The 16,851-nt window shown below is 33.8% G+C and overlaps 2 protein-coding genes and 1 pseudogene across 3 annotated transcripts; all 3 read right to left on the bottom strand.

Moving 5' to 3' along the window:
- Nucleotides 1-860: 860 nt before the first annotated feature.
- LOC18103876 (protein ROOT HAIR DEFECTIVE 3 homolog 2) lies at nt 861-10,548 on the bottom strand. 2 transcript variants are annotated; one of them, XR_008056949.1, is made up of 23 exons: nt 10,304-10,548; nt 10,115-10,213; nt 9,920-10,030; nt 8,333-8,594; nt 8,148-8,214; nt 7,943-8,045; nt 7,664-7,734; nt 7,395-7,458; nt 7,038-7,103; nt 6,873-6,920; nt 6,710-6,772; nt 6,540-6,596; nt 5,104-5,262; nt 4,955-5,023; nt 4,786-4,877; nt 4,404-4,482; nt 4,086-4,251; nt 2,556-2,647; nt 2,185-2,453; nt 2,013-2,112; nt 1,759-1,913; nt 1,527-1,634; nt 1,204-1,245 (listed from the first exon to the last, which is right to left on the bottom strand). XR_008056949.1 is itself a non-coding variant. In XM_052445913.1 (22 exons), the coding sequence occupies exons 4-22, from the start codon at nt 8,475-8,477 to the stop codon at nt 1,072-1,074; spliced, it is 1,971 nt and encodes a 656-aa protein (XP_052301873.1). In that variant the 5' UTR covers nt 8,478-8,594; nt 9,920-10,030; nt 10,115-10,213; nt 10,304-10,547; the 3' UTR covers nt 861-1,071. The 2 variants fall into 2 exon arrangements, 1 of the variants encoding a protein (XP_052301873.1); XM_052445913.1 differs by lacking the exon at nt 2,013-2,112 and having other exon boundaries at nt 861-1,245; nt 1,759-1,837; nt 10,304-10,547.
- Nucleotides 8,803-11,694, bottom strand: LOC18103877 (26S proteasome regulatory subunit 8 homolog B). The gene is made up of 6 exons (XM_052445832.1): nt 11,666-11,694; nt 10,304-10,460; nt 10,115-10,213; nt 9,920-10,030; nt 8,986-9,050; nt 8,803-8,809 (listed from the first exon to the last, which is right to left on the bottom strand). The coding sequence occupies exons 1-6, from the start codon at nt 11,692-11,694 to the stop codon at nt 8,803-8,805; spliced, it is 468 nt and encodes a 155-aa protein (XP_052301792.1).
- A 1,171-nt stretch (nt 11,695-12,865) lies between these two features.
- LOC112323548 (protein ROOT HAIR DEFECTIVE 3 homolog 2-like) lies at nt 12,866-16,144 on the bottom strand (annotated as a pseudogene).
- Between the last annotated feature and the right edge of the window lie 707 nt (nt 16,145-16,851).

Consider the following 16,851-nt stretch of genomic DNA (forward strand, 5'->3'; position numbering starts at 1 on the left):
TTTCTAAATTTAGGAAGTTACAGGGTAATGACAACTGGGTAATGACAGACAAATTCATTGCATCTAAATTTGTCTCTTGTTTTATACCACAACTGGCTTTAATTCAGTGTCTTTTCTAAATTGGCAACCGTGTGTGAATAAAAGTGTTGGAGAAAATGTCTAAATTGGGAAGAATCTCCGTCCTTGAACAAATTCATTGCATCTACATTTGTCTCTTGTTTTATACAACAACTGGCTTTAATTCAGTGTCTTTTCTCTGTGGTTTTTTCTGGGTATATTCTGCCAAATACTTGGTTTATTAGTCTTCACAATCACAATATTAAAATCCGTTTCGCCAGTTGTTCTTGGGTCAAGGATATAAATAAACCTCTTGTTTGGTTTTTTATTTTAAAGAAGCTTGGGCTGCCTTGACAGGCCTATGCGTTTTTTTCCATCGGGTTATGAGATGTTTTGGTCTGGGCCCATATATTTTCCTTGGATAAGGCTTATGTGGGTTCTAGCATATGGGCTGACATTACCATATTATGGGATTGGGTCTGAATAAAAGTTATCCACAAGTTCAAAATATGGAAAAAGCAATCTGCATTACCAATATGCGTACTTGAATATAACCTCTTACCATGTGCGTATCTTGCAAAGATGGATCAGGAACTTTTCTGTTCACAAGAGTTATGATTTTATTACCAAGATACAAAGAAAGTTGGAGATTAATTATTTACCGAAAATATCATATTAAAAGTTTCCTCCTTCTACCTCCATTGATTATTACTCTACAATACCAAATTCGATATCTATGATGAGAGATTTGCAAGATTACCATTTGTAGAAAATGAAAATATTTTTACCATTGTTGATTACCATTTGTAGAAACTGATGATATTATTACTAGTACGACTTATCAAATTACAAACAAACTTCTTTCATCAGATTCACCATAACATGTTGCATGGATAGTCGGACACACAAATATAAACTGTCCACAAGTGTGGATTTGTCATTATTACTGTTGTCACAGCCTCATCACTCTCATGAAAGTCGTAACCCCTGCATTTAACACTGCGGCAGCCCCAGCTACTGCCGCAGCAGCCCCACCACGGCCCCAGCTACTGCCGCAGCAGCCCCACCAGCAGCAACTGCTGCAGCAATTGCAGCAGCAGCAGCAGCAACAATTGCAGCAGCAGCAGCAGCAGCAGCAACAACAGCAACAGCAGTAGCTGCATAGCTTCCAGTTTTCCTGTGACCATCCTGAAGGAAACACCATGTATTACATTTCGAGTGATGCATAAATTTCTAGTCATAAAATCTTTAATCGGCTTAAAGCTTTTTTTTGGTTTCAGTGCTTAAGTTTAGAAGTATAGGAACTTTAATTGGTATATAAATTGAAGATGGCAAATGATAAACCGAAAATGTTCTAATAAATTAATTTTAAAGTTTTTGTTTTTAGTAAAAACTACATTCAAACAGATATTGTGAATGCAATCAAATTACTAAATGAACATGTAATGTGATACCAGAGTAAAATATACCTGGCGGGATCTAGCTCCGGTCATCATAGGCTTTATCTTTTCTATGAAATTCATCCACAATGATTTGCAGTCCTCTGGTTTAAGGAGAGTGGTAGCTTCTGGAGAAACCTGCTCATATTTGATTATTATGTGAAACCAGTTTGACACAGAGACGTGTAAAACTAAATGCATTACATTTGCATACCAATAAGCATGCATAAATATAACTTAGCACGCATTCACCAACTGTTACCTCTTCCAATGTGTCTGAGGCAAGGGGGTCCAGTTTAGCTCCCATGAGCGTATTTTGCAAAGATGGATCAGGAACAGTTCTATCCATAGTAAAAAAATATGATCAGGCATTTCATCGAAGCGCATAGCCGCCATGATTGATAGTATTCTCAAAGACTATAACAAAATAATTGGGAGACATTCAGAGGTAACTCAAAGTTTAACCATTTAAGCATCCCAGCGGCCATTAATTATACAAAATCTAGGCAATGTCACCTCTGAGAGCGCGTTCCTTTCAATTTCATCAAGTTTTATTTCCCTAGTCCAATTATACCATGACATTGAGTTTCCGTAATGTCTGAGGACCTGTGAAAACCTAGAATACGCTCCAAAGCTTTAATAAAAAAACAAAAGGGAAAAAGAAAACAGCTGCAATTATGTAATGTACCTATCCTTCATGCGCCTCAGAACTCTCCCTGCATCTGCTGCTTCTCTTGGCTTCATCTCCACTAAATTACTGGCATGCTCCCTCAAATGTTGCAATTTAGTGTCTATTTCAGAACTGTTCAAATTGAAACTAACAGCAGCATCTGAAAACTCTGATATAGCTTCCTTAGTGTTGCACTCAAAAACATCTCTTATTGATGCCCATGTATCTCTTTCACCAGCTTCCAATATGGATTCTACTCTTTTGGCAAGCGCATGGGTTATTTGTTTCTATGCAGGAGTGACATATCAAGATTTGATAATTCGATTGAGTAGAGTGACATGCATACCACCAAGAACACTAACAGATTGTGATATCAGTGAAGGAAATACCTCGTAACTTGCCAGCATTTCTGACAACATATTGCATATAAGTTTTTCCCGGAATTTTGAAGCATTCCACTCACTCTGTTGAATGGCAGCATCTGAAAGAGCACAATATTGAAGGTAACGTACCAAATCTAGGAAAATGAGTTAGTAGATGAAAGATGCTCAGGACAAGCTATAAAAGCAACATCTTAAAAAGTTGTAGTCGCTGTGTTTTATTTTGTCCACTAAGTTACTTTGTTCAATGAAGTATCCATTAAACTAGCATTAATCTTCTTGATGCAGACAAGTTTATAGAAACACATTCAAGTGAGGACTTTACGTTACTAGATGAGGATCTGACATAGACACTACATAGATAGCTTAACAAATGTTTTCATGGACCAATAAGACAAGTCTAGACACAAGAGGAGGTCTAGTCACATCAGACTAGGTTAGCACCTTAAAACTGAGATAACGGAAGATCCGACTATTGAGTCGGGTTCAAATTTTTCTAGGTGATTCTATAGACCGTTTTCCTACGAAAAGCTACTCTATCGCTTATTGAACTATTAAATCTTTTAGAATTAGGCCCATAAATTACTATTTGCGACAATTTTGATTTTTTCCTAGGATTTTCTAGATTTATCATTATTATTTTGGATTTTGTTTTAATTTCCTTTATGTTTTCAGATATTTGGTGACATTAGGTTGTTTCCTGGTAGATGTAGGTTTTCCTAGTCTTTATAAAGGACATGTAAATTTATTGAGAAAGCAACCAATTTTTAAAGAATAAAATTATGAATTTAAGATTCACATCTACTGTTCTTTTCACTCATTAAAATTTATGTGCTTGCAGTGCTATTGTTGTTCTATTAGCTTCCGCCTGCATCACTTTTAGAGTGAAAAATGTAACAACTTGAGATTTGCATGAGTACAAAAAGCAAGTGGTCAACTAAGAAGAGGAGGTGGAGGAACACATCCTGAGAATGTTGACTACCTGTATACCTTCATTGATTCTAGTGATAGAGCGGATACAAGATTTTATATCGTCCATGAGAGAATAAAACTAATTCAGGGCTCTTTTGGGAGTTTGATAACTCATGCATATCAGTTAGATATGAAGTTTTTTCTTCAGGTTTAAACTATCTCTGCAGTCATATTACTTGCCCATTGAGTGCAGCTAGTTTCCATTACAGGAGCATGCCGAGATCAAACAGAAGGCTAAATAGCAGTATCTAAGAAATTTAATCAGACCCTCGAGACAAATGTAAGATTGACAGTTTAACACAGAGTCAAATGTGTTGATGGTAAAAATACTTGATAACAATAGCATCCAGAGTGTACCTCAACATTATAATTAAGAAAAGAATATAATGATAAAACAATTGAAAGAGGAGTTGCTTTAGAATATTATGAAGTCCGAAAAGAATCCTTTAGTTTATGCATATAAGACGTAACAACAAAGGCAAAGAAAAAATAAATTAATATTGGATTTTTAGAAAAGAAAAAAATAAAATAAAAAATAAAAATCTTCAGTGTTTGGAGTCTAAATACCTTCACATCCTTGATCAAACTCGAGCATGCACGATTGGGAACAGAGATGAATAGCAGCAACATATTCTTGTCCTTCATTCAGTGACTGTTCCAGGCTAGTTTTAAACCTATTAACTGTGTTTGAATACAAATGCATCAGCATGGTATTATAGGCATCGTGTACCACCTACATAATATATTGGCAAATTTGAGTTTATCAGTATAAGAAACATATAAATACAAAAACACCGGCGCAAAAAAAAAAAAAGCAAAAGAAAAGATCAAATACCAGGGAGGTTAAGAACTTAAAAAGAGGAAATATACATGCTAAGGCCTTACCATCAACGCATTTGACAGCAACTGTCGCCGTTTGTCATTTCGTACTTCTTGATCAAAATAGACTACCTCCCTGTCATATCTATTGGGGAAAAAATGCAAAATAAGAGATTCCAAATCAAGTTGAACAAGAAGTAACGGATAATTTAAGTAGGAATCAATTACTTCGCGAACCAAAGTATAACTATTAATTGATCATAATTCAAAGTTTCCACTCTTCGTTTTGAGACAGACAAGCATGTAGTTAACTGATCAACTGACGGAAGAAGTATTAATATTGAAGAATCTTCGAACAAAACACAATGTAAGTTAACATTAAATATCACACAGATCTTATAATGTGAACACATCATCATATAGAATTGACACCATGATGTATACTTACTCTGAAAGATAGTTTTCCAAAATAGAACTGACAGTTTTTCCAAACCCTGATTCTGGTCCAGCTTGAACAGCTTCCTTCATTTTCAACCATTCCTGTAAGAAATAAATTTGAGCTTAATAAAATTACAGTTATAAATTATTTGAATTAGAAAATAGATTCAATAAAGTACCTTATCGGATGTAAAGCATTTGAGCTTCCCCCCGGCAATCTCTTCACATCGAACAGTGGCAACCATGACCTGATAAACAAGATGAAAAGTATATTTACATATGAAACCTGATGGTTTATATTTACACAGGAAAATGGTTTTTAATAAACCTTGACATCAGGAAGATCTAAATCCTTGTTGTCTTTTATTTTTTTCCAAATCTCTTCTGCATGAAGAGGAAATCCTGAAGCAGCTACAACTTCCTGCCTGTCACCAACAAGACCTCCTGGATAAATGGAATGGACAAACCGCTGCCTCAGTTGAGCAACCTGTAAGTGTCAATGCTATCAGCAAAATGGAGTTACGAAGCAGATTTCTCACTTGATATTGCTGTCCTATCCTAATTGCTCCCACATGCACAGATCCATAAAATTATCTTATCACAGGACGTAATGCTCATTTTGTCAATCTTACATCAGACACTCCTAATGACTATTAAACACTCTCCAGTCAAAGCTAAGCACCAATGTGTGTGATGCATGATTATCAAGTTTAACGTGCATAAAAATTAATTATTGGTTAATTATGGACTCCAGAGTCAACTTCTAAATTAACCACATGAATTGAAGACGAATTCTCGGAAACGAAACACAGCCTGTCACTCCCACCAAACCTTTCCTAAGAGACTTGAATGCATTGATGTAGGGTATTTAAGAGTATTTGCCAACGGTTATTTTCTCTGGTGAAAGGCAAACAACAAAATCTCTCATGGCAGCTTCTTTTCTCCTGCATTGTGTGGAATCTTTGGCTTCATCGGAATGATGCCATCTTTAATGGCGCTGCTCCAAACCTTCAAAGCTGTTTTTCCTTTGTCCTCCTAAGTTTCTCATTATGGCTGAGGCTTGATACCAATTCTTCGGACTTCGCTGGCGAGAATGTTCATAACAGCTGTGATGCCAACGGTTCTGAAGAAAGGAGGAGCTGAATTCAATTGTATTTTCCTTTTGCCCCCATATTTTTCCTTCCCCTGTTTCAAAACCTCAAAAGCGTGTTTGCTTTCTTGCTTTCTTTTTTTCTTTCCTTTCCAGCTAGAACTTCTGTAAGCTAGGCTATTATCTTTTTAGCCATTTTCTTAATAATACTCTCGACTATTATCCCAAAAAAAAAAAGAGTATTTGCCTCATAAAGGGTTTTTGGTAAGCTTGGGTTGGAGAATTAGGTTCAGGGTTTGAAATTTATGCAGAATTGGAATTAATTTGTTACCAGCGTGTCTAGAAGAATTTGGAGGTAAAATCAAAGCTGAGACTAGTGCCTAGAGAGAAGAAGGGAATAGAGAGTAAGAGAGAGAAACCACAGGCACCAGGCTTTCAAAGTAACATTACTCTCAATTTTATCTTGTAATTCAACTCTAAGACAGGAATATGCTGCTGTTCTGTCCCTTCATGCAAAAGCCAATGATTTTGAATTCCAATTATTTGGTAAGCATATGCAAAGCTACAAATCATTCCAGTCATCAATTCTAGAAAACACGCAGCAGCACAATCTGGAAGAACTCAGGACAAAAGTTTTGAGGATTGACAAACTGCTTTCTAAGTGGAAAAGCTACCTGCTCTTTAAATTTCTTCTCTTGGAATTCATAGTAAGGCAAAGCAGTGATCTCCACCTTCATATCAATAATTAGAAGCATATTAAGTTCATGGAAGTTAAACAAAAAGGCAACAAATGATGCATATATGCCAATGGCATCAGTACGGAGATGGAGGTGATTTTTCATACATTAAAAAACTCTCCGAGAGGAGCAGTGCTGAAAGTCTCGGGCTCATCAACTGCAGCCCAAATCTGCAGAAAGTATGACCTCAGAAAATGCTGGATAAAAAAAACAAATAATTGATCCAAAAAGAGAAATGCATAAACAGAGAATAAGTATGAACAAAAGTACCTTCTCAATATCTTCTAAGAGAGCATTCTTTAAATATTCAAGGGTAGTCTACATAGACAATCAGAAAAGGGACAGAGATTCAGCGTTGAAGATGCATTCAAAGAATGGAGCGCAAGGTGCATGGAATCTTCTCTCAAGAAACTTATGGGCACAACAAGTCCATACCTTTGAGTGATCACGTAGAACAAACAGTAGTGTTTTTTTGCCGGGCTTGAATAAACGCTTCATGACCTGAATACAAGAAATAATAGATTATCACATATCAGCATCAAATTATGTTGGGTGAAATACTCAATATTACACACTGGGCTAAATGAATGCAGCTAAACAGTTTTGATAAAATGGGGTAAGTTTGCTGTGAATATGGAATCGGAGGCTCCTTATCTATATTCTATTCATGATGAGAAATTTGTAGATGTATATTTCTCCATATATACCTATTACAAACTGGCTTATATCTAAAGAATTGGTTCAGTTACAGCTCACTTAAGTTAATGCAAATTGCTTTCAAATGCCAAGTACCTGGAAAACTGTTCTTAAAAGGGGTCTGCTGGCTGCATTTTCCAGACCAATGTCTTTGTACCACCTGCATATGATACTCAACACAAAATCATTTGACAGAAAAAAGTACTGGACTGCCTTACCGACTATGGAAGGCTACATCATGAGTTTTTTTTATAAAAAAAAAAAAAAATTAGCTAGACAGAGTCATACCCAGTTGTGGACACTTATCAAACTTCCCAGGCAGAAAAGGCATTCAAATATTATAACGATGAACATACAAAACTCACATGTTTATCAAAACAACGTCAGCGATTGCCAAGGCAAATAAGGTGCTTTGTTTCTCAAACGCTCTGTCATCCTGAAAAAAGTACGCATTCGCAGTGCCAAACTTGTATAAGCATCACATTCGCAGATTGAAGCCATAAAGTAATGCAACCGAAAATATTGAAACCATTCAGTAATCAACGATTTGTATGTCACAGAGGTTGAAAAGAATACTATGCAACCACAAAACCCCTCTCAATTAACAAAGCAAAGCTACAGTAATAGAAAGATCTAAGAGTTACCTCGCCTCTTTGATTGCTGTCGGTTCCCTCGAAATCCATGGCAATCGTAAAAGGGTCAATATCACTACACTTTGCAATCCAAATGCCCTTGGTTGTTTGACCTCTGAAACGTATATAACTACATTATCTTCCTCTTTCATGTATAGAAAGCAACAAGAACAGTAAAATATACAAATTCTCAACTAAAAATAAAATAAAATCAAACCTTCCTTTGTATGCATCCATCTCCTCGAAATTGGTATGGAAGGTCTGATTCATTAGGGTGCTTTTCCCTGCTCAAGATTAATTAAGTAAAAAGCTATCACTACGAACTTCATTAAAATCAATGACTATATATTAAAAAATGATTAATAAATCAACACGAAGTTAAGAAGTGGAACACTTGCTTACCGCTACTCTGTGAGCCAATGATGGCAACAATAGCATAGGAGAGACCGGACTGAGCGAACTCAGTGGCTGTCATGAAGTCTTTGAGTCCATCCACGTTGAACTTGCCATTTCCATCAATCAGCTGCATGCCTTGCTTCATTTTCATTAACAATCTAACTCAACCAGAATAACAACAACTCTTGAAGTTTACGTCTTCGTGAGTCAACTTCTACTCGAAGAAGTTGTTCGCTTTTTTGCTTTTGAGTTTTGACCCCACCACTAACTGAGAATAAGTATACGGAATGGAGATTAATTATTTTTGTGTTTTAAAATTATTTTGGAAAAGATTTTAATTTTTTAATTTTAAATTAATTATTTTAAACATGATTTTTTAAAAAAAGGAAAAACAACTATTCACATAACAGAACAGTTAGAACAAAATTGGAATGTGCATATAAATAAAGAAATAGGAATAACTGTTTTCTGAAATTTTAATTCCTGAAATTAGAATCAATAGGAATCTTATGTCAACATCTAATAAAAAAAAATGATAATAAGAAAATTTAGAAATTAACACCTTCAAATAAAAATAAAAATAAAATGAAACACGCGTTATTGAGAACTTGATTTGACTTAACAATAAAGTATAAACAGCTTTTGATTGATCTACATACCATCTCTTTCCAAGCTTAAATTCACACCATCTCTTTCCAAATATTAATAAATTGCTCTCGGAGATCTATAATTTTCCAATCACTTAAGATCTGTGAACACTAAAAGCGATATTGATAAAGGTTATATTTGTTTTTTGAAAAATTATTTTTGAGAAATTATTTTTCAAACTTTCATGTGTTTGTTGTTATTAGAAAAGTTGGTCAACGAAAAATAATTTCTAGTTAAAGAAAAATTTGACTTGATTTTCAGAAAAGTGTTTTTCTTTTATTTTAGATGGAAAACACTTTCTGGAAGTTATGAAAAATTTAGAAATGTCATATTATTTGCTGATTACATCAAATATGGGCCTCAAACTTTTGATTGCTATATATATATATATATATATATATATATATTATTTTGAATATTTATTTTTCAATTTCATCCCTTAAAATTTAATTTTTATATTAACTTTGGTCCTTATTTGTATAATTGTTATTTGCTTTACACTTATCATTTTTTAATTGAAATTTTTTATCTATCAAATTTGATCCTCATTCTTTTGATTGTTACTTATTTTATTTGAAATCATTTATGAAATGTTAATTATTATTATTATTTTAATTTCTTCATCTTTTAATTTTTTTATTTTTTAGATTTGATCTCTATTATTTTGATTATTATTTATTTTATTTGAGATAATTTATGAAATTATATTTTTTTCAATTTCATTCTCATTTAACTTTTTAATTTGTAAGATTTGTTCCTTATTATTTTAATAAATTTGAGAAAAATAAAACATTAATAAGTTATTTTCCAACTCATTTTCCATGAGATAACCAAACACTGGAAAGTGTTTTCCAACTTATTTTTCATTACACTACTAAACATCAGAAAATAATTCACTTTTCCATAATTTACTTTTCAAAAAAAAACTATATGTGAGAATAATACCTTGAGCTCTGCACCAGAAGCACCATTCATCTTCCCAGCTATCTTCTTCAAATCAATCCCACGCATTAAATTAATCCTTCTTGAATGGATTTTCAAGATATCACAACGTGACTGCATATTCATTACTCAGAACATCACTCTTTACGAAACAGCACAAGGAAACGAAATAGTCAAACAAGTGAAAATGTTACTTACATCTTCGTTGGGATTTGGAAATTCAATCTTCCTGTCAATTCGTCCTGGCCGAAGGAGAGCTTGATCCAGAATATCAATCCGATTTGTAGCCATCAAAACCTGTTAAAAAGTTGGCCAGAAAAGGTACCGAGTAACATGAATAGCTGTTTCAATACAATGTTCTATCGTCTTCTGAGGGCACTCCAGTACCTTTATCTTGTTTGATGCTTCAAATCCATCCAGCTGATTTAGAAGCTCCAGCATAGTTCGCTGCACCTCACTGTCACCATTGCCGCTCCCAGATTCCATTCGAGCAGATCCGATACTGTCAATTTCATCCAGGAAAATGATTGATGGAGCATGCTGTCTGTGATGAAACCATAAAATCAGAAACCATACCAGATATAGGATGTGAAAGACAAAGCAGAGTAAATAAGCAAACATATGTACAACGTGGAGACGACACGCCGCCACTATTCCAGTGTCCAGAAGTGGCTGCGGCGCGTGTCACTGTTCCTGCAGTTGCAAAGGCCTTCCCTGCAATACCCCTAGATTGTTTTGAATTTATTTTGTAAATTTCAAATTATTTAATGTATTATTTGTTTTATTTTGAATTTTGGTGATCTAGTACAATTAAATGTGGGTGTGAGAAAAACATAATGAGAATGGATATGTGTGTGTGATTGTACTTTTTTTATGTATATTTCTTAATTATAAAATCAAAAGAAAAATAAAAATAAATAAATATTTTAATTTGTATATGGTTAAATATCTTAAGGAGGACAAATAAAATTATGTTGTAATTCTCGTGAAAATGCAAGAACATGTTTATGCATATGTTCTGGGATTTAATAACTGATTTATTAAAGCCTAAGAATTTGGCTAATATGTTAATTTTTTAAATCACATTAAGTCACGAAGCAATTTACCTCAGATAGGGTGTATTAGGGGTATTAATATATTTTCTAGTCATAATCAGTCTCGTGCCTAGCTTTAACAACGACCAGTATACTTGAGTTTTCTAGCAACCTTCTATCAAATACTAGGTAGCGACTCCCAAATAAAACAAACGAATGAAAATCGCTATGGACGCCGCTCAAGTACGTGCGAGAATAATTATACTTAAAAGGTGTATGGGTAAAAAAGATATAATCATGAAACTAAATCAGTTTATCTAATAACTTTTTACTTGATCACATAATTCGTTCGTAACATGATTTTTTTTCTTTCTATGAACATGTTAAAAAACACAAATAAGAAAGCATATATACTCATGTAGTTGAATATCATTGAATTCACCTTCAAACATCATAACCACATGATGCTTGATTAGAATCCTGGTATTATCTTATCAAATCAAACTCCACAACTCATTGATTTGAAAAGCATAGTTGCAGTTAATACTCAAAAGCAATGCTTTTTTAAATTATCAAGACCACAGCTTCATTAGAGTCTATATTAATTGTAGAACAAGAAAAAATACAAATAAATCTCCCTTCATGATCTCTTAGAACTCCACAAATTCTTAAGGTCTTGAATTGCCAAACAAGTCAACATTCAATTTCAGCATACCTAAGAAGAAGATATCCAAGATGAATCATTTCTTATTTTTATCTTATTTTTCTCTTACTAAAAATTAGATTATTTTGAGCATTTAAAACATATTAAACTATACCAAAGAAAAAAAAACACCATATTTTTTATTTTATTTTTGCATAGATCCTACTACCATGTCATTCCATAATAAATATATATATATATATATATATATATATATATATATATATATATATATATATATATATATATATATATCTAGAAATTGAAGCAAGATCCATTGTTGCCCAATCAATCTATCAGCCAAGACCATAACTTCCAAAACATATCATAGTATAGTAAAATATGTTTTGTAGTTTCAATCTTATTTTGTAAAATAGACTGGTTAAATCATTATCTTTTAATATATCTTTCCAATATAGAAAATCTTTTGTTGGCAATTTATTCAAAAATAAAAATACTTAATAATCATACTAAACCTCTTGAGTGACGATGGAAAGAACTCGATGGAATAATCAAACTGAACATATTTGCTTCCGAAAACATTTAATTCAACAGAGATTCATTCCAGGATCTCGAGTTATTGGGATTTGAGATACCCAATAAACATGTTTATGAAATATCTCAATACAATAAAAATTAATTAAGAATGAACAAACTAAAATTAAAAAATATATATTTAATAAAGATATTTTCTTCAATAAAACAATTATGATTAAAAAAAGAATTTTAATCAACAACATCAGCCACTTCTCTTTCATCAGCATATCATATCTATATACACTATATTTCATTCTCCATTAAAATATGTTATCAAATTTTGAACAAGGATTGTGGAAAGAAAAAAAAATCTAATATAATCTTTAATGGTAACTTAAGTATAGAATAAGTTTCACATTTGTATGGTGAGGGCATTGCAAATTAATACAAGTGATGACAGAGCGCAGGCCTTCAATTATTGAAATTGACTCCAAAGAACACCACCCCCGCAATTCCAGCTACTTCCAGCGCAATGTCCACTGCCACTGGAACCCAGGTGAAGTTCCTCCACCGGAAGTTAGCCGCCTGACGAAACACCAAGCAGCATTACATGTAAGAGTGTTGAATAGATTCCAGGGCATTAGAAACTTTGAACAGTGCATAAAATATCCTTTGTTGATTTTCAGAGACGAAGGTTAGAAGCATAGAATGTTATTCAGGAAATATTCTGCCAAATTATCAAAATTAGTTGATTTTATAAATAAAACATTCGTTTAAATAGTGTGAACGCAACCAAAATCCATATGAATATACATTTTGCATGAGGATACGCCATAAAAATGCTACGAAGCTATATAATAAGGAACCTGGGAGGAAATAGCTTGGTCCACTACATTCTTGGTCTCTGTTTCAAACTGCTCCCATAATGACTTGCACTGCACTGGTTTCAGCAGTGTATCATTTGGAGAGATCTACGTCATATTTGATATTGTGTGAAATCATGTGAAAATCAGTTTAGAAAGTTGATAGAGATATAAGCACATATGTAAGCTATAACAACATGGTTAGAAACATCTTACCTCTTCCCATTTGCTTGAGGCAAGGGGGTCTCTAGCAGCCTCATTGCTTCCATCTCTGGAAGATAGAACAGAGACAGTTTCACCCATGAGCGAGGAAAGAACTTTCTCGATATTAGCTTGCTTCTTGTCTGGGCGAATGGCTGCCATGATTGACAGGATTTTCAAACAGTGCAAGAAATAATTTCGAGATTATTTTCAGATGTTAGGTATGTATATATGTGCTGGGAGGCAATCCTTAAAAGAACCTTAGCTAGAATACCTCAGAGTGTGCATCTTTCATAATTGTTTCAATGTTTTCTCTGCCAGTCCAAACTCTTGGCCTTGAATGGTTGTCATAATTGAAAACCCATGTGAACCTGAAATATGACCCAAAGATTTAACCAGAAGAAAGGAAAAATTGGAAGAAGAAACGTATGCAACAATTATGTGCTCAACCTATCCTTCATCCGGAGAAGGGTTTCATCTGCTGCTGCTGCTTCTCTAGCTTTTTTTCAACTACGTTTCTTGCATGCTTCCTCAAAGTTTGCACCATTCTGTCAATTTTAAATCCGTCTAACTCAAAACTAGCAACAGCAGTTGAAAATTCGAAGACAGCATCCTTAGACTTGTACTTAACAAGCTTTCTCAATGAAGGCCATGTGTTGTTTTCAGCAGCTTCGAGTAGGGATTATTCAGGTCCAGTGAGCTCATCAGTGAGTTGTTTCTGAATATGAATAAAAAAAGTGTCAGGATTTAGTCATTTGGTATAATCATCGATTGTAAAAAAGTATCTGAAGATTATATGCCTTAATTTTGGCCATCAATTCTGACAACTCGCTTGTGGATATCGATGACGCGAGTGTCTCCATATCACTACCAAGTATTTTGCGGACCTCGGAAGCATCCAAATTACTGTGTCTTATGGAAGCATCTGAGAGAGCAGGATGTCCAAGAAAATTATTAAGTATACCATCAGATCTTTACCAAGAATATGCAAGCAATTTGAACATCATAGAAGGATTAGTTCTGTAATAGCAGCAGCTTGATATTAAGTTGTGGTACCTGTCCTTGGACACTAGAGTACCTGTTCTATATCAGCCAATCAATTTATTTATTTTTTTAATGAAGTATTCATTCAACTTGATACTGTTCAAGAATAGAATGCAAGCTATTCAGCATGGAGGTGGAGGATATCAGGTGGAAGAAAAATCAACTCTCATAAAGAATGAAAACTGTTGCAGGGAGTTTTTTAAATCCTCGCATGCATTGCTAGAACAAAGCTATTTCAGCAGCCATACAGATAGTCCACGCCAAGGAGAGTTGCGAAATTCCACGATATACTGAATAGAAGTAGTCTAAGTTGTAGTCTCTAAACTCTTTAGCGGGACCCTAAGCACGATTGGACTGGTAGAGATGAATAGTGGAAACAAGATCCTATTATTATACTAACAGCTATAAGAACTCAGATTATTTACACACGAAAAAGATATACCAAGAGAAGCAAGAGAGTTTTAATTCAATTGCAGAGAGAACAGATGATGAGCAAATACATGTTAAGCTTGTGTCGGCCATTATGTCATATACATGTGTGTGTGTGAACCTTCAATAGCAAGATGTTACCTTCACATCCTCGATCAAAATCGGACATGCAAGAACGTTTAATAGCACGAACAGATTCAGCAAACCCTTTTCCATCGTTCAGCGATTGTTTCAGCCCAATCTTAAAATTTTTGAGTGCCTTAGAACTTAGATGGCCGAACATGGTAGCATGAGCATGGCGTACCACCTATGTATGATAGACTAACTTAATCATTGGTAATTTTGTAACAATTTTAGTTAAATCAAAATAGAACTTATATCGAGAAACTAAATTCCAAGATTATATCAGTAAACCCACTTTGTAGGACTAGATAGCTGTTAAAATATGACTTAAATTGAATCATGGAATCTTTGTTGAAAAAGGAAGCAAACAATTGTTGTAATTTGGAAAGAAAACTTTTTCCCAGTTAGTTTTGATTTCGTAGCAAACTACTCTGAAGTATATTTGCTGTTAAATTCTTGTATCCATTTTTATTTTGTATTATTGCTTAGTTTGCTTAGGTTTTGCACATGAATGAGGAAGTCTACTGAGGTATTACATCTAAAAAATTTAGCTCTAACTGTTGCCGTTTTGCATTTCTTACACCATCATCAAAATAGATGGACTCCTTGTCGTATCTGTTGAAAAAGAAATGTAGAGTCCATGAGCAATATCAGAGATCGTTGCAAATAAAGCTGAATAAGGAGTACAGTCCAGAACTAGGCTGCAAGAAAAAGCTCTTGAAATGTCCTGATAAACTGGTTTAAAAGCTTTTGATTTTCTGTTAAATATTGAATATGTTGACAGTAAGATAACACATCATTTCAGAGAATTGTAGAATCTATCGCAATGTACACACTTACTCTGAAAGATAGGATTCTAAAATAGAGCAAAGTGTTTCCCCGAACCCTGGTACCAGACCAGCTTTAACATCTTCTTTCAATGCCATCCAAACCTGTAAGAAATCAGCTTACAGTGCCTGATCCTAAACTTACCAATTCTGAAAGTAATTCTACAGAGAACAGAAGGACGAAACATATTACCTTATCAGAGTTCAACCGTTTGAGCATCTTGTTTGCAATCTCTTCACATCGAACAGTGGCAACCATCACCTGGTAAGCAAACAGCGAAACCACATTTTACCTAAGAGAATTTAATAATTTATGTTCACATAAGAAAAGGGCAGGGATTTTAATAAACCTTGTGAGCAGGAAGATCCAGATCCTTATTCTCTTTCACTGCTTTCCATATCTGCTGCAGAATGAAAGAAAATCCTGAAGCAGGGACAACTCCCTGCCTATCGCCAGCCAGGCGGCCCCCTGTAGAAAAATAATCGGAAATCCGCTGCCTCAGTTGAGCAACCTGTGTAAGACACATATTAGTTTTTTACCATAATTTTCTGACTTCTCTAAACAAGTCAATGTCTTGTACAAGTTTATTGTTAAATAAGATCTTCAATTATCAAAAGCAAATTGTGAGTAATTAAATGTTCTGAAATCATGTTATAATTGGGTTTCTGAATTGAGAAATTATCATTGATTACTTCACACCAATATTCACTAATCACAAACACTTGCATTTAAATAAATGGTCGTTAAGTTGTTATATTTATCTTGACGAGAAAGAAAGAAACTAGAATTTCATAAGTTTTAAAATTACAATTAAGTTATAGATAAAAAATTTATTTGATAAATTCTGAATGTAAAAGAAATAATTATTTAAAAAATAAGCTAGACAATATCATTTAAATAAAATAAAAATTCAGATATAGCAACTTTCAAATCTAATTTTGATATTAAAACAACTTCAACTGGTTATATTCGAGTTACTCCTATAGAATTGGATTTACAGAATTTTAATTTAATTTAACAATTAAATTAAGAATTATGTTTGTTTTCACAAGAGATTTAGTACTTATCGAAGGTCCAAGGATAAGTTTAACTTAGGAATATGTTCAAAATGTAGTGATGATTCAGTGGGTTCGGATATTTCCTAGAACCAACACCGAAAACAACGTTTCTATATAATAACACTTTCCCTCTTTTTCTATACAAAGTGATTTTTATATTAGAATATAAAAATTA

The sequence above is a fragment of the Populus trichocarpa genome, chromosome 12 (assembly GCF_000002775.5).
Source record: "Populus trichocarpa isolate Nisqually-1 chromosome 12, P.trichocarpa_v4.1, whole genome shotgun sequence".
In the NCBI taxonomy this organism is placed as follows: Eukaryota; Viridiplantae; Streptophyta; class Magnoliopsida; order Malpighiales; family Salicaceae; genus Populus; species Populus trichocarpa.

Excerpts from the sequence above, each read along its gene's own strand:
- LOC18103877 (XM_052445832.1), bottom strand. The coding sequence starts at position 11,694 with ATGATTCATCTTGGATATCTTCTTCTTAG. Across the intron at positions 10,461-11,665 it reads CTTGGATATCTTCTTCTTAG|ACAGCATGCTCCATCAATCA; the intron begins GTATGCTGAAAT and ends GTTTCATCACAG. Across the intron at positions 9,051-9,919 it reads CTTCTGGTGCAGAGCTCAAG|ATCTCCGAGAGCAATTTATT; the intron begins GTATTATTCTCA and ends GGAAAATTATAG.
- LOC18103876 (XM_052445913.1), bottom strand. The coding sequence starts at position 8,477 with ATGAAAATGAAGCAAGGCATGCAGCTGATTGATGGAAATGGCAAGTTC. Across the intron at positions 7,459-7,663 it reads GACGTTGTTTTGATAAACAT|GTGGTACAAAGACATTGGTC; the intron begins GTGAGTTTTGTA and ends TATCATATGCAG. Across the intron at positions 7,104-7,394 it reads TTTTAAGAACAGTTTTCCAG|GTCATGAAGCGTTTATTCAA; the intron begins GTACTTGGCATT and ends TCTTGTATTCAG.